General features: G+C 40.4%; 1 protein-coding gene across 4 annotated transcripts in view; it reads right to left on the bottom strand.

The window, feature by feature from the left end:
- Nucleotides 1-13,445: 13,445 nt before the first annotated feature.
- Nucleotides 13,446-23,715, bottom strand: part of DTL (denticleless E3 ubiquitin protein ligase adapter) — a 44,052-nt gene continuing 33,782 nt past the window's right edge. The window contains exons 14-16 of one of the 4 annotated variants that reach the window (XR_015722568.1): nucleotides 20,067-20,899; nucleotides 17,600-17,911; nucleotides 13,446-14,886 (exon numbers count right to left, since the gene is read on the bottom strand). Coding sequence is in view for 3 of the 4 variants with exons in the window: in XM_045787853.2 (XP_045643809.1) it covers nucleotides 17,813-17,911; nucleotides 20,067-20,899 (932 nt within the window). In the remaining variant the exon portion in view is untranslated. Of the gene's footprint in view, nucleotides 14,887-15,863; nucleotides 17,912-20,066; nucleotides 20,900-23,715 lie in introns of those variants that run through there. The other 3 variants (XM_045787853.2, XM_045787852.2, XM_045787851.2) reach the window with 3 other exon arrangements.

Here is a 23,715-nt window from a genome sequence, read left to right as displayed (position 1 = left end):
GTTCACGAAAAGGGGAGTGAGGATGGGCTATGAAATATACGTGGGGGAATTGCTCTTGGTTAGTTAGTAGGAAGGAGGACTCTTCCATTGTAACAGAAAGCAAGAAGTAAGGGTGAATATATGGGTAGGTTTAAACATTTGGTAACACAAAGGAAGGACTCGATGACTTGTGTGGAGGGCATCAGAGGGGAAGGTTTGAAACAGTTGTTGATAGGAGTTGATAGGAGTGTGAGCTGACCAGAGACAAGCAGTAAACTTTTAACTACCCTTTTGTTCCACGTGGGGCCGGTGATCCTGAATTGTAGTGGAACCCATCTGCCCGACTGTGAGACTTTCTTCAGTAGTATTTGGGTGCAGGCAAGAAGGAAGCAGGTAGAATGGTTCATCTGTGGTTGGGGTTTAGCCATACAGGACATGAAAATGGTTGCGGGCCTGTGTGGATGGGGATGAGCCAGCCACCCAGCTCTTCTGTGGAAGCACAGCCAGAGGGAAATGGGAGGAGGGTGGTTCCTCTGTCCCCACTAAATGAGTTTCTCTGAAGTCCACCTTCCAAACTTCCTGTCCCTGGGAAAGCCTGTCCTTTGTTAGCCTGACAAATTCCCCCACGTAGAGCTCAGCCTCCCATATGCTCTTTGCTGTTTCTGCAGGCTTGATAGGAACAATCCCTTTCGGTTTTCAGATGTGCTGCTTCTTGATCCATACTGTGCTTGTGAGTGCATGGGAGGGACAGGGCTTGACTCCCTGAGGAAGGTCACCGTTAAGCTCTAGTGAGGACAAAACAGCCTTCTTTAATGCTCTACTCACTTGATACTCTGGTGCCAACACTTCCTGTAAGAAGCAACAGGGCTTCTCTTTCCTCTGGCCCTTCGCTTCTGTGGAAAGCAAAATAGCATGGAGCCACTTATTTTCCTCAGGTCTCAGCTTTTTACCCAAGGAGAAGAAACGGGGCAGCCAAGTTATAATTTGTGCATGTGTGACATTCCTAACCTGGTTGCCGGGCCAGAGTTGGCACTGGGAAGGAAAGGGCTAGTGGAATGGAAGGAGTGAGGAAATCAGGTTCCAGCTCCCACACAGGCCTCAGCTGTGACTTCTGCTTAGAGAGCAGAGGGGAGAGGGTGAACACAGGGTGAGCCATTGCTGGCTCTGCTGAAGAGTGGACAATGGTCCCCAAGTAGACTGGCTTTGGGAACAGGCTGGCCTCGGGAAGAAAGTCACATCCCCACCTCCACCCGACATACATGCTCCAACCAGAAAAAGGCCAACGTGTGTTTGCTGTGTGTCTTTGCTCCCTCTGAGCAAAAGAACCTCGTTTAAATGATAAGCTACTGGCCGGCTGACGAACTGGGAGGTCACTTGCCATTTCTGGGCCCGTTACTTCACCCACAACCTGAGAGTTGAATGGGACGATTTTAAGGCTCTTTCTGACTATAAATCTGATATATTCTGGGTATAAATCTGATCAAACTGGAATGACATCAGATTGTAATTGTTTTATGGGCACTGGATCCTGAGCTCTTAATACATATTGGATGATATACAGAGAGTCCCAGCACTAGTCCCAGCACTGATCCCAGAGGAAGGGGTCTGAGGAGAGAGAATAATTTAGGATGGCTCCACCTTAAAGAATGTGTTGAACACCATGGCTCTGACTCTACTTTTTAGGCCCCAGTCTCCTCAACTGTTAAAGAGACTCTAAGCCTAGAAGATCTTTAAGATGCAGTTCTGATTTTCTGTGTTGCATGTCTCTGTCCTCAGGTAATTTTGGGCCCCAATGTACTTACTGAACTATTTGCCTGGCACGTGTGCAGTGCTATAGTGGGACATGATCCCTGTCTCAAGGAGCTCACCATAGATTTTTAAAAATACGAAGCCACACACTTAGGAAAGTATGGTATAACATGAAATATCATCCATGGCTAAATGTATAACACAGAGACCCATTTCTGGGCATGTTGCAGGCTGGAGGAGCCACAATTAAGCTTGCTTGCTCCATGGCCTTCTTCTACATCAGTTCTCAAAAGGGGCTTTGTGGGTGTCAGCCTGCTGGGTTCAGTTCTGGCTTCACCACCTGCAAACTTCAGGGAAGTTACTCAACTTTTATAAGCTGTAAGGTCAGTTTCCTGATCTTCAAGATGGGGCTAATAAAAGGACTCCCTTGCCATGTTGTTGTAAAGATTATATGAATTCTCAACAACTGGGTACAGAGAGAATGTACCTCAACATAGTAAAGGCCATATATGACAAGCACACAGCTAATATACTCAACAGTGAAAAGCTGAAAGCTTTTTCTTTAAGATTAGGAGTAAGACAAGGATGCCCACTCTTACACTACTTTAATTTAATACAGTGTTAGAAGTCCCAGCCAGAGCAATCAGGTGAGAAAAAGAAATAAAAAGACACGTGATTCAGAAAGAAAGAAGTAGAACAGTCTCTATTTGCAGATGACATGATATTATATATAGAAACCCCAAAGCCTCCACCAAAAAAACTGTAAGAATAAACAAATTCAATAAAGATGTAGGAAACAAAATATACAAAAATCAGTTGTGTTTCTATACACTAACAATGATCATAGGGAACTTAAGAAAACAACTCCATTTACAGTTGCATCCAAAGAATAAAATACCCAGGAATAAATTTAACCAAGGAGATGAATGATCTGTATGCTGTATATTATAAAACACTGATGAAAGAAATCAAAGAAAACATAAATAAATGGAAAGATATTCCACGGTCATGTGTTAGAAGAATTAATATTATAAAAGTGTCCGTACTACCAAAGGGAAGCTACAGATTCAATGAAATTCCTATCAAAATTCCAATGGAATATTTCACATAAATAGAACAAACTATCTGAAAATTTGTATGGAACCACAGAAGACTCCAAATAGCCAAAGAAATGTTGTAAAAGAAGAACAAAGCTGGAAGCATCACACTTCTTGATTTCAAACAAAATTACAAAGCTATAGTAATCAGAAACAGTATGGTATTGGCATAAAAAGAGACACATAGTTCAATGGGAACAGAATAGAGAACCCAGAGATAAACCCATGCATATATTGTCAATTACTATTTTCAACAAAGGACCCAAGAATATATAATGGGGGAAAGGACAGTATCTTCAATAAATAGTGCTAGGAGAACTAGGCAGTCTCATGCAAAAGAATAAAACTAGACTCCTATCTTACGCCATACACAAACGTCAACTCAAATAGAGACTTAAACATAAAACCTGAAACCATAAAAGTGCCAGAAGAAAACATAGGGGCTAAGCTCCTTTATGTCAGTCTTGGCAATAATTTCTTTGGATTTGACACCGAAAGCAAAGACAACAAAAGCAAAAAAACTTAGTAGGACTACATCAAACTAAAAACTTTCTGTCTACAAAGGAAACCACCAACAAAATGAAAAGGCAACCTACTGAACAGTAGAAAATATTTGCAAATCATATATAAGGAGTTAATATCCGAAATATATGAAGAACTCATATATCTCAATAGCAAAAAACAAAAAACCCAAACGATTAAAAAAAAAAAAATGTCAGAGGAACTGAATAGACATTTTTACCAAAGAACACATATAGATGGCCAATAGGTACATGAGAAAGTGCTCAACATCACTAATTATCAGAGAAACGCAAATCAAAACCACAATGAGCTATCACCTCACACCTGTTACTGTTAGAATGGCTATCATCAAAAAGACAAGAGAAAACAAGCATTAGTGAGGAGGTAGAGAATAAGGGAACCCTTGTACACCGTTGATGGGAAGGTATATTGTTGTAGCCACTATGGAAAATAATATGGAGGTTCCTCAAAAAAATTTAAAAAAAGAACTCCCATTCAATCCAGCAATCCCACTGCTGGGTATTTATCCAGAAGAAATGAACAGGATCTTGAAGCAGTATCTGCACTTCCATGTTCATTGCAGCATTATTCACAATAGTCAAGGCATGGAAATGATAAAAGTGTCCATCAACAGATGAATGGATAAAAATATGAGATACACACACACACACACACACACACACACACACACACACACACACACAGAGGAATACTATTCGGCCATAAGGAAAAAGGAAATCCTGCGTTGCGGATGGACCTCGAGGGCATTTTGCTAAGGGAAAAAAGTGAGACAGAGAAAGACAAATACTGCATGTGGAATCTAAAAACTAAAAAAGGAGAAGAAAAGTCAAACTCAAAGAAACAGAGTAGAAAAGTGGTTGCCAGTCTGCGTCAGAAAAGTTCCCCTAGTGCAATGATAATGTCTCCCTTATGCAGTGATGTCCAAGACTGTCACAGAGAGATAGGTGGCAGTGACAGAGAAGGAGCCCATACCTGTAGCCATCACTGGTTTGATTCTTAGACTGGCATGAACCAGAGGTGTGCAGGCGGGGTGGGGGGTAGTGTCAAGTGAAGGAGGCAGAGTTCCCCCTGGGCTCCAATCACTGTTGTGTTGTAGAGTTCTTGAGTTCACGGCAAACCACTCAAACCTGCTGGATCCCAATTACTTTATTTCTTAGGGGGTTTTAATACAAGAAGAGAAAATCTTGAATTCCTAAGAAGAAATCCCAGGAAATTAACAGGGTTTACTTTTTAAGAAAAGGGGGAAGTATAGAGGAAGTCAAGGTATTAATGGGGATTCATCTAGAGTCCAGACTTGGGAAGCCTTGAATGGATCTAAGGGAGGATGGAGGGATTAAGGCAACTGGACTTACAATTAAAGAGCCACAAGCATCTTCAGGGCAGAGTCTTTGGACCTATCTGTACAGTAGCAACTAACCCGAAGGCTTGTCCTAACACCTCTCAGGGCCCATTAGTGCAAGCTGCTAGAGCCCTGTGCTCATGGAATCACAGGTTTGACCTCTGTGTATATGTGACCGTTCCCATATTAGACTGAGCCCTCGCCCCAGTCAGTAGTCACACATGTACTCACCAGGGACACATGGGGGATTGGCTGAAAGAGTACAGGTGGATCCCCACCTTTGGAATCTAGCTCCAAGTACACTCTAGCTCTAACTACACACCTTGATACCTCAGGTTTGGAGCAGTGTTTGTATGTATCCTGCATGTCATTGTCATTTCATAGTAATTTTAAAAGAACATGTGAGCAGTGAGAGAAGACAGGATTCACTCCTGAGGGCCATTATGCTGAGGCACTAGCCTAATGGGTTGACCAACTGGCCTGACTGGCAATTCTCCTTCAGGAAGTAAGTACTCAGAATTCTCGATCTTTGAGGAAACCACAGAGCTCTTCTTTCTTGAGGGCTCCCTGGGCATCTCAGCCAGACCTGAGGGGCTGGTCATCCAGGCTCACAGTGAGAACTGTAGCTGAGTGTCAAGCATGCAGAACTGGAGGGCTGGGCCTGTGACGGCAGGTCCCAAAATAAGGTGCCAAGCCCTACTTCTCACTTTCCCCTTGCGCCCTGTGAGATGCTGGCACTGCCTTTGGAGCCATTACTCAGCAGCCTGAATGTACAGAAATAGGTCTAGTGCACTGACCCAGCAGGCCATGGTTCTTTCCTCTGGCAGGGTCCTGTCCTGAGGTGGTAGGCCCAGGCAGAGCCATGTGGGGATGTGACCTGGCCTCTCCCTCTCACTTCCTGTCAGGCAGTAATCCTACCACAGGACTGGGCTTTACTTAACTGTTTCTAGGCCATTGAACATGTATCTCCTTGCCTCTGGACTATACAGTACATTAACTGGTTAACATACTTCCTTATCCTCCCCATCTTTTCAATACACACTCTTTCCACCTTCTTATCCTAAATGAAAACCTGACTTGCCTTGTCTCTCTGACTTCTCCAGAGGAGGCCGCTTCTCTACCTCCCCTGATTTTCAAGGTCAGGAGAACCACCTGCCATTCTCTTGAGTTTCCTTTGTTTCCCCAGACCATGCTTCTCCATCCCTGTTGGGCATACCATCCCATCTTACTGGCCACCTTGTCCATTCAACTGTTTACTGATTTTTGGCATTCTTTTTTCCTCCTCAGTGGCTTAACGCCTGCCTCATAGCTTTCCTGGCCACTTCAACCCTGAGAGGTAAAGGGACCCTTCAGATACCCTGGATTCACCATCATTCTGAAAACTACAAATGACTAAATTCTGACCAACCCATCACTCACTGTGATGAGCATAATTTAGACATAGGCATCAGAATGGTTCGTCACTTCAAATTCTCACAGCCCGACTTGGACCATACCCTACTTAACTTCTTTCTACCTGCCAAGGTGGTATTTCTTCCTCATCTGTTCACACTTCGCAGAATCTCTCTCTTCAGCTTCATGTCCAGCCTGGACCTACTGGTCCACCCATCATTTCCAGGGTGTTCATGGATCCCTTTCTTTATACTTCCCTGGGTCCTTTCTTGCTGACTTCCTAAATTGGCTAATCTCTAACTCCGCTTTCTTTGCCTCTGCTCCCAGATTGCTGAGTTCTGCGGGAAATTTATAATTTCTGTGCTGTCTGAGCCCTTGACAAACCAAACGTGTTTGGTTGGATCCTGTTAAGATCACGTGTGTCTCTCTTCCCCACCATCTGTTCTTCAAGGTGGGAATTTTGGCACCCCAGAACAGCTATACAAAGTTAAAACTTAGCACATGCCTGGCACTTATCTAGGCACTTTATACATACCAGCTCATTTGACCCCTACCCAATGACAACGAGGAAAATACTGTGAATGCTTCTCTCAGTTGGTGAGGAAACTGGGGCTCAGAAAGATTCAATAAATTGCAGAAGACCACAGAATTAGCAAGTGGCAGAGTCAAAATTAGGGAATCTGGGTGGGACATTATACTGTGTCTCATTGTGAGATGATCATAAACTTTGCACTAAGTCTGTTGACTTTTATCAGAGCTCCTGTTGCAGTCCAGCAATCTTTTAAATCAGCCCTTGTTCACTACTAATTGGATGCAGGTGTATTTCAACTCTATTAATTTTTGGTCAATTTCGATCAGAGACAAAAGGCATCGCCTCAGAAGTCCTGGTGAGCATTTAGAATCTCAGGATATCCTCTTATTTTCTCCTGCTTCACTTCTGATTGAATCAACTCCCATACAGCTTCCCTCTGGACAACATATATCATAACCCTGGGTCCTTCTGACTATTTACCAGGGCTGCAGTATCCTGGTCTCCATTCACTAGGGAGGGGAGAAGACACTGTAATTCTCATAATGGTTATGTCAAGCCATTTTCATGTGAACTGGCTTTGGAGGCTGGGGACTTAAATCCCTGCTCTACTACTTATTAGATTCTATGGGCAAATGATTTAAACTCAGAGGTTTAGTTTCTTTTTCTGTAAAGTGGGGATAATAATAATCCCCTTAAAGGGTTGTATTTATTAAGGAGCCTAGTGTACAGCCTGCCACAGATCAGGCGACTCAAAGTATTTGTTCCTTTACTTCTCTTCTCCATACCCTCCTTTCACCTAGCCTATACATTTACTCCATCTTTCCCACCCACAGATCTTTTCCTGACCATAGCCAGCTCTCCAGTATCTACCCTTTCTCATTTCTCTTCTCAGCTAGACTCCTTGGAGAGTAAACTGTATTGGCTATCTCCCATTTTCTCCCTGATACTGCCCCCTGGTTCCAATATGACCCCTCTACATGATCAAATGCAATTGACATTATTTGTTCTTCATCTTGCCTGACTTTATTCAATTTTATTTCCTGAAACTCTATCCTGACCATCTTTTCCTAATATGACTCCTTCTCACTTACTTCTGTCACCTCTTCTTTCTTTAATCACTCCCAAATGCTGGCTTTTCTCCACATGGATGGTTCTCCCAGAAACATCGGCATGGCTTGGGAACCTGTTAGAAACGTAGACTTCAGGTTCCACCTCAGACCCCCTGAATCAAAAACTGGTGGGGGTACTCACTCAAGTTTGAGAACCACTGTGCATTTTCTCTGGCTAATATCTATGAGCTCCCTTTTTAACTATTCTTTTCCTACCTAATACTACAAAAATTCTTTCCACTCCAGACAATGCCCCAGAGCTCCAATTATATACATACGACTACCTATGGGGCATCTCCACTGGCTGACCATTTGATGTCTCCATAGAAAATAACCTCTCATAATCCTATCATTTCCATATCGCCTTTCCCCAAATGATATCACCATTACCCAGTTGCCATGCCAGGATCCTGGGATTCACGATTCCTCTTTTACCCACCTAAGAAAACACTAGTTTGCCATTTCAGGAGTATCTCTCAAATTGGCAATGTCCTCTTATTGGCACCATCATTACTTTACTTCAGGCCCATCCTCCTCACTGCTTGGATTACTAGTCTCCTTCTACTTGGGTCACTGAAGTCTGGTCCCTTTCCAATGTACCCTCCACACTACCAGAATCATCTAAAATAAAAATTGGATTGGGCTGATCCCCTGCTTAGTCATTCCGTGGCTGTCCAAGGTCTTTGAGATAAAGTTCAAACTCAGTATGGTGGCACAGTAGGGGTGGTTATGCCCTGACCCCTGCTTGCCTCTGCAGCCTCATCTCCTGCTGGTTCTTTATGTGTTCTCTCTGCTCCAGCTCTAACAGGAAACTGGAACTACTTAAGAGTTCCTCAGACAGCGACTCTTTCTCACACCCTCAAACCGTTGTTCATGCTATTTTGCTACTTCCTTTGTGAGGAATGTCCTTCCTTCACTTACCATCTGGAAAAAGTTCTTCTCTAGGCCACGGCTCAGTCAGCTTTGGTATGAAAACCTGAATGTGCAGGCTCAGTCTGAAGTGCTCCCACAGCCCCCATGTCATGCCTGCATCAGAACCCTTATCACGCTGTGCTCAGTGCTCTTGTTGCCCTACGTACGTGGGAGCAGCTTGAGGACAGGCCTGTATATTATCTTTATTTAGTGCAATGCTTGACACACAGTAGGTATTCAGCAAATAGCTGCTTAGTATGAAAAGACTGCTTTCTCTTTTGAAATCTACATTTACTGCTGTTTCCTAACTGCCCCTATCCTTTCATTCCCAGACACAGTTCAGCCTTATTATGCTACTGAAAAAGCTCTTGAGGACAAAAATGTGCTGGCTTTATTTCTCATCTTCCTAACTTCTCGGCAGCAGTGAACCACCTATTTCTCAAAAAGTTCTCTTCCCTGGGTTCCTCAACTGATGCTTTTTGAATTTGCTTTACTTTATGGTCTGCATTCACACTAGTTCCCTTCTTCATGCTTGTTGCAACTGCTCTGCATTACAGCAAGTACAGGGGTGGCTGCTGGTGGTGGTGGGATTCGTACAGTGACATGCTGGTAGCTGGCTCCCTGGGAGAAAAAGGCCCTGATTTGTGGCTTTTGTCTATTCCATGGTGTAAGGACTCTCATCAGGACTGATTTCAAGCCACCAACATTTTAATGACCAGCTCACAACATCCCCAAGTATTTAATAATTGGCTCTCACGAGCATACCACTGGGTATGCAGAGATGAGTAAGACCAGTCTGACATCCAGGAGGACACAATCTGGTGGAGAGAATATGGAAATAATTATAAGACAAATGTGATAAGCACTATTGAGGGCATTTAAACAAGGCACCATGCATGGGGCTGAGTGGAAGGCTTAATTAGGAAAATCTGTTAATACCTCCTATAGGAATGTAGGAGGGTTTGAACTGAACCTTAAAAATGGTATGTAGAGGAATGGCTAGTAGAGCAGGAAGACTGGGGCTCAAAGAATGCGGGGTACCAGAATGGATTCTGTCACTAGTTTTGTGACCTTAGTCAAATTGGTTAACTTCCCCAGGCCAGTTTCTGCATCTTGAAAATAAAAATTTGATTTCCATGGCCCATCCTGCCTGGATTTGATGCTACTCCTTGGGAAAAGAAAAATATGAGTGGGGGAAGAAGGTAAAAGGAAGAAATATACTTGGTGTGAAGCTTTTTGGAGGCCAAATGCTGCAGGAATCTCTCTTCTAACTATTTCTCCTTGCTAACTCCTGGCTCAGTCCCAATTAGGAAAATCCTAACCCCATGTCTGTGTGATTGCACAAGTTTGCTGAAGACTCAGTTCTTGTCTTTTCACTTGAATGAATTTAGCGAATCCTGACAGTATATGTGGATGCAAGTCAGTTCATCCTTCTGTGTTGAGGGAACAGAAGATTTTCTTTTCCTTAGAAAGTATTAAAAAGATCCCACAGATCTCCCTAGGAACTTATTCCATTTGAATAATTGTTATTATCAAATCTATCTAGAATTTCCCCATCCCCACTTCTTGCCTAATCTTAAGAACTACCTGATCTTCATTCCTTTTCAAAAACCTTTAAAAACATCACGAATCATAAAACAGATAGAAATAAGCATAAAACATAAATGTAAGACATAATTATAAAGCAAACACCCAGGTAACCACCAAACAGGGGAAAAGAGAACCTTGCCATAACCTAGGAAGTCCTCCCTGTGCTATTTCCCAAGTACAAACTTCCAGAGGGATCCACTATCTTGATTTATTGTGATAATGATCTCTGTTTTGTCTTTCAACACCCATGAATGTATCCTTCAATCCTACTTCAGTGTTGCATTTTTTGTTAATACTTGATATGAAGAGAATCATACTGTGTGCATTCCCTTGTTTCTTGCTTCTTTTGTTCACCATTCTCACATTCATTCATGTTGTGTGTAACTAGTTTATTCTTTCTCATTTCATGGTTACACAGTGTTCTTCCATGAGTATCCCAGTTTACCAATTCTACTGTGGATGGATATTTGGGTTGTTTCCAGCCTTTGGTCAGTATAAACAACGCTGCTCTGAACATCTTCATTATGTCCAGCGCATGTGGGCTTCCCTAGGGTACAGGGGTAGAATCATTAGGTCACAGGGTATGTATATCCTCAACTCTATTCTTCATTCTTTCCCTTTCTCTTTAGTGAGCATGCCTCTCTTTTTCTTTTCTGAAGAATTTTAATTTCTGTGCCTTTGTTCCTGTCTTTCTAACTTTCAATCATCTTTGTTAATTTTATGTTCTTATAATACTTATTATCAGTACTGATTCTAGCATCTAGCTCTGTATATCACCTTCCTCCAGTAGTTGAAAATGGTGTCCTCTCCACGAAGTAAGATTATTTCATTTATTACTTAAAGAGGGAATGTATCTGGAACATTGCGAGAGTTCTTCTTGTTTGAATGTATGCAAAATAGAAAGCATGTATTTGATTAATAGAGGGCCAGGAACAAGTTTCTTTCTCTGAGGCATTATAGTATGGGAATTAAGACTGTGGGCTTTGAGTCAGACCAAATCCACAAGCTGCCACTGTTTGTCCTTGGGCTACTTAACTTCTTTGTGTTTTAGTTTCCTCATCTGTCAAAATGTGGATAACAAATTATATCCACTTATAGGGTTACTGTGTGCATTACATGAAACCACCTACAAGTTTGATCAAAAGAGGTTTATTAACTTGGTCTTTAGGGAGAAAGACAAGGAAAGAGACAGGCTTTCAAAATGCCTGCAAGTTATGTACTGAGGATACATATTACGAGTTTGTCTCTGGTGTTTATACTGGGCCTAAACACTTTTCCCACTCCTCTTTCTGGAGCAGCTGGCCAGGATAGGTAAGTAAGACGCTGCCAATGGCCACAGAAAGGAGTGAAGTGAATTGGCCCATTTGGGAATCAAATCCACAACTGACTTTAAGCACTATTCAACTGAGTTCAGTGGGCAACATAACATGAAAAAGGAGAAAGTGAAGGGGACTAGAAATACTGTCAGAGTAAACAGAAGGCAAGAGGGCACTATAGAATAACTCAAACTAACAAACTGCCCTAAATGGCATCCTCTCTTTGCGAAATTTATTGTACAGGAGAGCTGGCTGTAACGGAAACCACTCCTAATCATCAAAAAACCACATTCTAATTTTCCTTATCTTCCCAACTCTCCATGTATAATTCTAGACTTTGTTGCTTACATCTCTTGGTTTTAGGATATAGTTTTTCAAAGCTAGAAACTTAATTACAGGTTCAAAACTTCAAGGCCAATATCTAATGGTCTAATTAGGGAGCTGAGAAATGTTTAGCATAACCACCCTCCTTCCTGCCCCTACCCTGAAGTTATTAATGTTCACTTCAAACTGTTTGCTAGTCAACCTGATTTTTGGACTCTGAGTCTCTTACTCCTACATAAAGCTATCTAAATTTAGTAAGGCTTTTGAGGAAGCAGCATTTCCAACTTGACATTAACTGGTGGGCCAAAAATGACCCATTACAGAGACAACAATCCCTACTGGATTTTAATTTTAATTATTTCAGTTCCTGTACCACTATTAAGTTATTTCACAGTTACACTGTAACTCTATTATGCTTCTTATTAAATAATTCTTGGAAAATTGTGACTGCATGGTAGGTTATGGAAAAAAGGTGGAAGAGAAATCAAAAAGGGGAAGAATGGTTCTGAATGATTATTAAATGATGTGGTGTGACAATATTTGCTAACTTCATGTCAACATAGCAGGGCCAGATAATTTATTTATAGTTTACTGTTTCAGTAACATATATTATCTGGTAGTATATTGCTGGGGAAAGGGCTGATTTGTATAATTTTACGCTATGACTTGAAAAGTGAGTAGGCTGATAACAGGAAAACAAAAAGCAGCCCTTAACATCTTCATTTGAATTGATAGTTTTGGGACCAACCCACGAAGGGGGCTGAGCATGGTGGGACTATCTGTTTGCAGAGGTGCAGATGCCAGCTCCTAAGAAGAGAATGCAACATTCTGTAAGTTCCTGTAAATCTGGAAACCTGGGTCTTGAACAGTAGCAGTGGCAGCATAATTTGTTGCTCAGATGCTAAGTGAAACCCCAGTGTTGGGTTTGTCCACCATAATGTCAAAGAAACCTCCATGGCTGGTACTTTGGCACTGATGTGACACTGGCAACAGGTATTATTGGCAACAAAAAGAAGCCCAGGGAAGAATCTCATTAAGTGAGAAAGAAGACTCTAGAGTCTACACATTACTTCTCAACCAAATGTTTGAATCTTGCATCCTACAAAATCAGAGCTACTAAGAGAGCAACATGGCCTGCTTTGAGCTTCATCTCTTATGTGCCTACTCACTGGCCATGGAACACAATAGCTTAACAAGTGATCAAGAGTTGGCACTAAAGGCTAGCCAGCTGCAGCTTCCTCCTCAAGGGTGAACACATGTTAAACAATGTAGCACAGCTGGGGGCAGTGGTCAGGAAATGGGAGGGTGGGCTCCGTGTGAGCAAATGCTTTGGCTTGCTTAGGAGTCCAGGATACAGATTTGCAAATTATAACCTCTTTGAACACTGGCTGAGACCACATATGAAATAACCTCTGTAATTTTAATGGGTACTTGGTAGGTAAGAATCATGAATCTCAAACACCTACGGAACTGGGGTTGTTTTTTGTTTTGTTTTTCTAGAGGTCTACTTGCTCCTTTTAAAAAGTGCTAGGACTGGGAGGCTCAGGCAATACTGAAAAAAAAAAAAAAAAAAAAAAAAAAAAAAAAAAAAAAGAGGCTTCCCCGGAGACTCTTATTTAGCTCCCATACCTTTCAGGACATGGCTGTAGTGGAACGGGAATGAACAGGACTGAGTTAGCACTGAAAAGTTGAACCTTTATGCCCATTTATCAAATTAAGGATAGAATTCCTTCTCTCCCTATCTTGAGACTAATAGCTAACAGTAATTGTTCAATAAACGTTAGCTATTATGTGCCAGGCACTGTCCCAAGAGCTATATTCGTGTGATAACCACACAACCCCATTTTATAAATGAGAAAACGGATTCACAGAGAGGTTAAGGACTTGCCCAAGGTCACACAGCTAGGGCTTGGATTCAAAGCTAGGCAGTTTGACTATAGAGATTATGCTTTTAACTATTATTCATAATATTATAAAGAATATGATAAAAACATGCATGAGAAAAGCATTTTACTTTGAGAAGTTCAGGTGCTCTAAGCAGCTGCTGAATGAAGTTCCCAGAGGGAAGAGTCTGCATTGCATCTAGATAGCACTTGCCATATTATTAGGTGCTCACAAACAACTCCACTCAAAGGACTTGAAAATCTGATCTTTGCCTGTTTCTCTCAAATGCTGACTTTACCCATTGAAGTGCCATAGGTAAAGTGACTCCTTTGACAGCAAAAAATAAAGAGAAGAACTCTGCAGACCAGGTGCCTCACACAGGGCTTGGCACCCAGGTGATGAATAAAATGTTGACTGAATTGAAAGCCTTCCAATCAAAGGCATTTTGAAATGTGCTATTCATAGTCCATAAAATGGCTTGAATACAAATTATTTAAATGTCAGAACAGGAAGGGGCATGTGGCAAGTTAAGGAAATTAAAGAGAAATGAAATATAAATGGAATACTAAACCTTTGAAATTCAAAATAAAGAACCTGGTTATATATCCTTGAAATCCTCTTTCTTGGCTTAGCTGGGAAATGGGAGGGATAAGGTTTGGGGATGGAACAAGCCTATTCTTTAATAATATAATACTTCTTATTTGTGTACTATGTACTTGTTATAAGCCTACTGATCTGAACAAGCTGCTTAATATGCTCAGGTGATTTTTTGAAAAGGCTGACTTCACCCTACATCATTCCCTAACGACCCTCGTGGTTTTTTAGCAGGCACTCAAACATAGCTCAGAAATAACACAGATTTTTCTACCACTTTAGACAACAAAATGAATCCCTTATAACAAGCTGGGCTTGTATTCCTAGCACCAGATCTAATGAAGCATTAGACTCACCTCATGTCCAACGTAATGTTGTGTTTGGCCTCCCTATAACTTTCAAACAGTATCTAAAGCACTAATGCATAAAGCAGGGTTTTCCATAATTCCCAAGAATTTAATGACTGGTTATTTCATGATGTGGCTTGATCCAAACCTGGGGCAGCCAAAGAATCTCCTATGAAGACCTGTTGAGAAGTAGTGAGACTTGATGAGCAAGAGCTCACTGGGTCCACATTCAGCCCTTTAATTGCCATAAGGAGGACAACAACTCAGTTTCCCCAGCATAACATTCTCACCCAGTCTCTCTTCTGATGCACATCTGTACAATGCTGTGCATGCTACCTAGCTGTGGAACTGATCCTACAAGACTACTTATCCTTTCTTTGCTTTAAGAGCTGTGTGAAAGGAAGTCTACACCCTCTTGGGACTAGAAAAAGCAGACAAACAGACCTGAGAGCAGCAGTTTATCTGCTATGATAGGCTCTCAAAAGCACATGTTGCCCTGATACGTGACCTATACAAGATCATGACCATAGGCTAATTCCAAGGTGGGGGTTAAAGCAACACACACAAACTTTAAAAAGTTATCTCCAGGCATCCACATTGCACAGCTGAAGATTTAAAAAATGATTCCTATACAGGGTGTTCCAAAAGTCTTTTAAGCTATTAGGGCTGGAGATGGGGTGGTGAGCTAAACTTGCCCTCTGCCAGTCCAACAGAGGTAGCTACAGATGGTCTTGATTTATCATCAGTTAAATGTGCAGCCCAGATTAAAGGAAACATTTTAAAGGACTAATTAGTCAACCCTCACAAAAGTAAATTAAGGGGCTGTGTTGAAACAGCCAAAGGAAACTCTAATACAGCACTGTAGCAATAATGCTTGGAGTCTATTCAAATGGAAAAGCTTGGGCTGGAAATACTTGTTTAGAAAAAGAACTACATCACTCCACCCTACTTCATCAAGTAACCCAAGCCATCTTAAACACTCAAGGTCTGACCAAGCAAGACGTTTTTTGTTAAAACCTCTTTCAGCTTGAGCTAGATCATATTCTTGGGGAAAAAAAAATTTTATTCAATGAACAAGTAGAAGGGATTCTTGATTACTACTATGGTTCTTTTGTGTAGACTGCTTCTAGGTTAATGCAAAAAGCTCAGAAAAGGATATCAGATAAGGTAAAAGGCTTTATTATTCAGGATCAGCTCAAAGTCTGACACTGACAGAGGCAGGAATAATTATTATCTCATTACATTTGACCTTTGGCACCCATTTGAAGTACTAGTTTTCCAAGTGGGACATGTTACAGCCAGTAGACTTTCAGCACAGTTTCTATCAGCCACATTTACCCCAATTTTACTCAGTAGAGCTGTTAGGTGATGTTCAAGGATACAAAGAATATAATTATCTACTTTAGTTATCCTTCCCCCCCCCCACCCCCCACTGGCTTTCAAAGCAAGAGACAGGTAGCATTATTAGCAGATATGGTCATAAATAACACCTTTCCACAGCCTAACATTAAAAAATCAAACACTAATTATAAGTAGAGTTTCTAAATATTCAGTTAATGCTATGGAGTGCTTTGTTTCAAAAACAGCAATTCTGTGGCTTCTCTATTTTTCTCCTTGCATAAAAACATGGAGAATCCAAGTTTGATTCACATACGCAGTTCTGGTTGGTACAAGCTTAACTTATAGGAATCAAAAGAATTAAAATCTGTCATTAAGAAGAGATTTTAAAATTATGACAAAAATATGAATAAAATCTACATTATTTCTCAGGGATATGGATAAAATGAATCAAGTTTCATGATTGCTAGGGGATTTTCTTCCAAGGACATAGTACTCAGAAAGTACATGGAGCTTGTGTCTATGAAGTTATAAAGGGGAAAAAGAGAAAACAACAGTTCGTTTCAAGATGATTGATATGTACCTGCTGATTAAAGGGAAGATGTTCAAAATATTTTGCAAATTATTAACTTAGAACCAATCTAAACACCTTCTATGTTAAATATTTAGAGAAATTTCCATGACTTTTCAGCTCAGGGATATAATAGAGGGTTACTGTTTTTTATGTCTATGAAGAGAATCCAAAAAATCAAGTTAAAGCCAAGAATTGTTTTTTAGGTTCTGGATTTTCAGTTTAGAGCTATGTTCTTTTATGAAAGTACAAATAAGAAATCATTACTTTTTCTTAAATACGATGACTTGTATTTTTAAAAAGTTGCAGCCCCTAGAGAACTGAATTCAAGTTGAATTCAAACCCCAACTTTAATGTATGACTATTGATTTTATAAATATCTTTGTCTAGTAAATGGCAAAATTGTAACCTCTTATAGAACATGATGTTGGGTTGGTACCATAGTAAATTACTTAGTAAAAATAGAAGAACCTTAAGTCTCATATGGGAGATATATTTGGGGGAAAAAAGACAAGCAAAGGTTTCTAGTGTTGTTCTCCTAGTTTCTCCAAACAGTTGACATTTATCATTGCTCTTAAAAAAAGATGATTTTAACTTAAGAGACTGTATTTTAACACTGAACACTGAATCAAGATCAATGTACTTATCTGAACATCACATTTTTACACATACTAAAAAAAAAAAAAAAACCTCCCAAAAGTGTAGTGAAAAGATTATATAAATTTTAAATGAAACTATATTTGTTTGAGGCAGCACAGATCCAGAGGTCCCCAGCAGAAGACTTCTTCAGCACCCGGCCTTCACAGACAGGCCCCCTGCTGTGACCAGGAGATACTTTCCACTGTGCACCCACAGTCTCAGAGTAGCAAGAGACAAGTCTCGCTTTTTGCCTCTACAAGCTGGGATGTCATTATTGTAGAAAAGAGGCATAATTTAAAACGTGAAGACTACTCATTCAAAAAGTTACAGAGTGATAAACTTACTTTATGGAATTAAACACAGCATTCATCCCAAGGAAGCTGCATATAAGCTATGGTAGTAGAACCAGAGTGGGTAAACTTCAGAGTTGAAAGGATTTTCTCTGAAAATGAAAAAAACGGTAGCTTTCTTAAAGATTAGAGTTAGAGAATCACTCTGTTATATTTTTTGTCTTGTTTTAATGGGCCAAAGTTCAGTTAACTCACTCAGATTAGAATCTATAATTCTGTTGACTGTTCGGGACTGCAGTAGTCGTCTTGGGATTTTCTATGGAAGTATGTACAGATTTTCCTCATGGAGCTGGGAGTAATAGTGACCTAGAAAAAGAAAGTTCAGATTTCAGAGATTTTCTAAGATAAAGTTCAGCTGTTAACTTCAGCAAGTTATCACTAAAGGGTATTTTTAAACTGCGATGCCTAGAAATTTGATCATTTAGTCAGTCAGCTTTCAGTCCCAAATATTTTGATGGCAATGTGTCTTTTGGCTGATTTGTACTGAATTTAATAAAAATTAAATAGACAGTATGCAAGGATGGAAGGGATAGATTTTTCATGTGAACATAAAATATTTACCAGTTAAACCTCCAAATAGGAACCAAAGGTTGTAATAACCATCCTCCTTGAAATAAATGAGTAAATCACCCTCCCAAATTTACAAATGGGATAGCGATTCAAATGGCAGCTGTACCCTCTTTTGAAGAAATCTACATTATCATCATGCACATAAAGCAGAAAATTCTTTTAAAGAAACTTTAGCTTCAAAGACTGAAATTATAAAACCAGAAATATATGGGACCAGCACACTATTTTTAAAAGCCTTTAAAATTCACACATTAGTGGAAACAATTTTGCATTGAAATTATTTTTCTGCTAACACACAGCTGAGACCAGTTCCTCTGGAAAAAAATAAGAATTTTGGTTAGGGGCAAAAAACAGATACGGTGATAATTTTGAGAGAAGAAAGGAAAGACTCCTTATAGCTATTTTTTTTTTCATGTTCTATAGCAGGGTCTTGATTGGAGCTTGTGTTTGAAGTAATCTTTAAAATATTTCTAGTTTATTCTCCCTCTAATTATGGGATAGGCTTCATGACAGCAGGAGGGTGATATGAACACATATTAAACTAGAACTGGCCTGAGGTTATCCAGCTTCTGCCTTTTAGATTCTTGGATTGGATTTTAATCATTCTACCACCTTCTCCTTAACACAGTGCAGGAGCTACTGTGAAGCACAGCAGAACCTTCCTTAACCCGTCTCGGCTTAACTTGCAAACTGATTACCTGAAAGCTTTTTAGTTCTTTTGACTGGTGCCCATATTCACCCAATGCTCATAGCTACTTCCCCCTCCACCATTAATAATGAGTCACCTGCTTTCCGAGGTTCACAAACCTATTTTCCGCCAGCAATACATGTTTTTGAAATTATTTAACTTAAATTTATGCCAGTCAATGAAATGAGTCCTAAAAAGGTAAGTGAAACTAAGCTGAATGTTTTAAAAGTATAGATATAGGTGAATTATCAAAAATATTGGTGTGAGCAAGATAACTCTAAAAAAGATTGGGGAAAATCATAAAAATCTGGAAGGATTCTGCATTTAAATTGCTTTGTAAGTATTTAAGTTTCACTGTATTTTAAATAATCATAAACTGTAATTACAAACTGGAAATCTATTTGTGGATGTTGGCATCTTGCCCGTGAATGTCAGCTTTACCTATAAAAAGGGGAGGGAACCTATAAAAAGTGGTGGCCAGGAGCTGGGAAAAATAAAAAGAAAAGATGGGGGTGGGTTGGGGAGGGAATAATATCAAACAAAGAAGAGGGAGGGTATCTTTGAATTGATATACTAGAGGATGATGAAGGCTTTGAGGAAACAAACAACAGGGCTGAGGGCTATGAACCTTGATGAAAGGTCTTTTTTTTTTTTTTAAATTAATTTATGTATTTGAAAGAGAGGGAGAGAGAGAGTGAGAGTGTGCGCCCTCAAGTTCAGGGGGAGTGGGGAAGGGGGCTGTAGGTGCAGAGGGAGAGAAGCAGACTCCCCGTTCAGCAGGGAGCCAGGAGGGCTGGATCTCAGAACCCTGAGATCATGCCCTGAGCCACAATCAAGAGTCAGAAGCTTAATGGACTGAGCCACTCAGGCACCCCTGGACTTTGACAGAAGGCATTTTAATGGGAGGAAATAGGGTTGCTAGATAATAAAATACAGCAACACCCAGTTACATTTGAATTTCAAACAAATAACTTTTTAATATAAGGAATTTTTAGTATAAATATGTCCCATGCAATATTTGTCCTGAATTTTTATGTGCTAAATCTGGCAACCCTAGGTATAAATAGATTTACTTAAAAAAAAAAAAAGGCATCCTGACTTCTGAGAAGGGATTTGTGTCTGACCTCTTCAAGTTAGGGAATGTATCTTCTCACTGGCCCCTTTCAAGTTAGGAAATGCATCTTCCGACCACTGCCAACTTACCGGGCCTGGAGAAGTCTTTCCACTCTGTCTCCTGGAATTGGGGGTCTGGGAGGATGGACTTCGAGGAGATGAATTCTCAGCCTTCCGTTTGGCTGCCATGGCCAACAACCAGTTTTTATTCTCTGGGGAGCTATTCTCTTTGCCTACCACCTCAGACCCTTCTCCACAAGATCCCAAAGGAAGAGGTAGTGTTCCGCAGCTTTCTGAAGTGTAAGGACTGGCAGGAGAAGGAGGCTCTGAGATACTCATACTAGCTCCTTCGATCTTGCTTGGTTTTGTAGGACCTAGAGAGTCCTTACCAAGGTCTTCCTGGTTACCAGCAAGGCAGCACAGATCCAAATGAAGCTTTTCAACTGGGTCATCAAGCTCAGTCACACAGTTGCAACTCTTCACACACTTCTGTTTCACACTCTCCAGACAACTTGAGTCGAGTCTCCTCTTTACTCGATTTCTAGACTCTGAGCAAGCCACTGCTTGGGATGATTTCAGACTCACAGGAATGAGGGCTTTTCTTGGAGATGTGATCTTGGTCTCAGAAGCAGGTGGAGTGATGGGTGGTGATGAGGATGGTGTTCGGGTCATCCAGTTTCTAATGGACATCTTGAAAGATGAGGGTGGCTTGGGAGAGACAGAGGAGACAGAGCCTCTTCTGCTGATGGGAGACCGGGCTTTGGCAGGAGGGGTTTTAATAGAGAATGTGGGAGTATTTGAAGGAAGAGGGAGGTCTCCTGCACAGCTTGGAGCACAAGCTGCTGATGATGGGGAGGAAATGGATGGACTGCTCTTTACTCTGGGTGCTTTGGCAGGAGTACTCTGGCTACTTGTCACTGTCACTGAAAAAAAAAGAAGGTCACAAAAATCAGAAGTGAAAGTCATAGGAAATTCCTGAATTATCAAGGAAAATTATAGCTAACTTACTCATATAGGAATGGGTTTCCCAGTGAGTAGGTTACATAAATCATTGGATTCTTACCACACCCTTGCAACATTTTCCTTCCTCTTTCCTAACTGCCAGCCTCCTAACCACTGTTGTAAAACATATACTTACAAAAATCAAGAAAATACATAAAAATTAAAAAAAATTTCAAAGTATCCAGATAAACCCCTTTTAGCATTTTTTTCTATACTTGTGCATGTGATATATAAACCATACACCTCAAATTTTTTCTATACAAATACAAGACCATAATGTATATACTATTTAGTAACCTGCTTCTTAGCATATTCAAATATTTCTCACATTAATATAGATTTATATTATCATTTTTAATAGCTACCAAGTATTCTAAGGTAACAGTAAGACATTCAGGTTGTTAATGATATTTTGTTTTCATAAGTAAAGTTGCCTTTAGGATTCCTATATATACTTTTGAGCAATGCTAGGACAGAGAGGCACCGCCCAGTGGCTCCCAAACAGAAGAGCACTGGCCTAAACTTTGGCACATTCATTTACTACTGACTTGAACACAACACTTTACCTCCTCTACTTCAGTTTCCATATCTGTTAAATGGAGAGCTTTTAATCTCCCCAAGAAATAATCCCATCAATTACTTGTTAAGGTTATTAGGCCTCACTTGGTTTTCCACCTTAATTTACAAATGGCTACTTTCCACAAGACAAAGAATGCCAAAGAACATTTCAGAAACTAAATGCTTGCTCTTAGTAAAGCAATCAAACAGTGGATAGAACTCTTCTCTATGTGTCCTGTCTCTTGTTTACAAGCAATGGCAAGTACTTCAGGCAAATTCTTACAAACTTCATGCTTCTTCTCCCTTGGGCCCCACCACAGACAGTTCTGTATTTTCTTACTTTCCTTCTGAGTTTTTTAGATTTCTGAAAGTGTTCCTATCTCCAATAAATAACAAGGAAAGGCCATCAGTTTATTTTCTAAGTCACAAAGTCTTTGAATTATAACTCTGATATTTAATTCAGTTTAATTACTGAATTGCATTTATATGCAATTGAATTTAGGATGAGCTGACATAAAAATACAGTGTCTCTTTTAGCTAGAATACAGATTTACAAGCATTAACTTCATGCATTTAGTTACCTTGTATGTTCTACCCCGTGCCTTTTTACTAATCAAGCAGTTTTGCCTTAAGACAGAAAAATTCTACAAACTGACTTTTGCCTAAACTTTCCCCCTCAACCATAAGTTTAGAAATGGCCAAAGTGATACTGCTCCCTCAATAAAGATCATTACTGGAAAACCCCATTTTTGTCATAACACACTAGACAAGGGAAGTTAGTGACAGGGGCCTGTCCCTGAAGCATCTGGTCATAGTCCTCATACTCATGTTCTAGAGCTCGATTAATTATTATTTCAGGAGCACAGAAACTTTTCATTTGTTTCAGTCCTTAGTGCAGGTCAACAGTCACTGCACAGCCCCTATAGTCATTAGTTCTGTTAAAGTGGGCTGAAGGGTATGGTTAAGGCAGAAAGTCCTAAAATAGTATAGGTCTTACAACATGCAGATTCTAAGACAGGATTAGGGGAGAAGGAAACCCAGGCCAGGGGCAGCTGGGCCTGGGTCACACAGATACCTAAGTTTCTGATACTTGAGCGGCAGACATCTGAAGTGTTTACTAAAGGTCAGTGGGGGATCTGATAAGGTAGAAAGCTAGGGCATTTCTCTTCCTTTAGGATATTAGAATGAAGGAAGGAGTGGACCATGGGGGTTCAAAAAGAAGATTTTATTAACTTGGGGGGCGCCTGGGTGGCACAGCGGTTGGGCGTCTGCCTTCGGCTCAGGGTGTCATCTCGGCGTTGTGGGATCGAGCCCCACATCAGGCTCCTCTGCTATGAGCCTGCTTCTTCCTCTCCCACTCCCCCTGCTTGTGTTCCCTCTCTCGCTGGCTGTCTCTATCTCTGTCAAATAAATAAATAAAATCTTTAAAAAAAAAAAAAAGAAGATTTTATTAACTTGGAAGGCTAACAAAACTCTAGGCCAAATTTAAGTCTTTTTTAAAAAAATAGTAATTAGATTATTAAGATAATAAAAGTTCAAGGTAAAAAAAATCAAAGTTAACAGAAGAGAGTAAGGTGAAAAGTAAAAAGTCCTCTTTTTAATCTTCTCATTTTTCTCATGTTCTTGTGCAAGCCACAATTTTCTATATGCCTGTTAGTACACACAAAGGCATATCATACCTTAAAAACCCAACAATGGATTATTACACACATACACCACATACCCCCCCCCCCACATTCTGCAATTTGCTCGTTTCTCTTAAAAGTGTGATCTTTTTCTCTGTATCTCTACAAGTACATTAGATATACTGCCTTCTTTTTAACAGCTATATAGTGTGTCACTACATTGGTCCATCGATTTAATACGACACGCCCATTTAGCATATCATCTACTGAATCTCCACTGACCCTAGGCACTGAGATCTGATTACACCGTAGTATAGACTGCATTACTATCCTAAAAGCTTCCTGAAAGTCAGTTCCTTTGAAGAATTATAGAGAGCTTACTAATAATCAGTCACTTTGCAGCTCCTTTCTGTATAAGGGTTTGCCATCTGGCTTCACCCCACCTTTTCAGTCCTATCATGTACTCTGCTACTTTTGGATCCTGTTACAGGAGACTACTCACTGCTTCCTGAATAAGCTACGCACTGTCACATCCCTGTCTTTGTTCATGTGCT

Source organism: Ursus americanus, chromosome 2 (genome assembly GCF_024610735.1).
Source record: "Ursus americanus isolate L20-20 chromosome 2, mUrsAme1.1.p, whole genome shotgun sequence".
Classification (NCBI taxonomy): domain Eukaryota; kingdom Metazoa; phylum Chordata; class Mammalia; order Carnivora; family Ursidae; genus Ursus; species Ursus americanus.
Note: the sequence above shows the minus strand (reverse complement) of the source record. Positions and strands in the feature narration are given on the sequence as shown.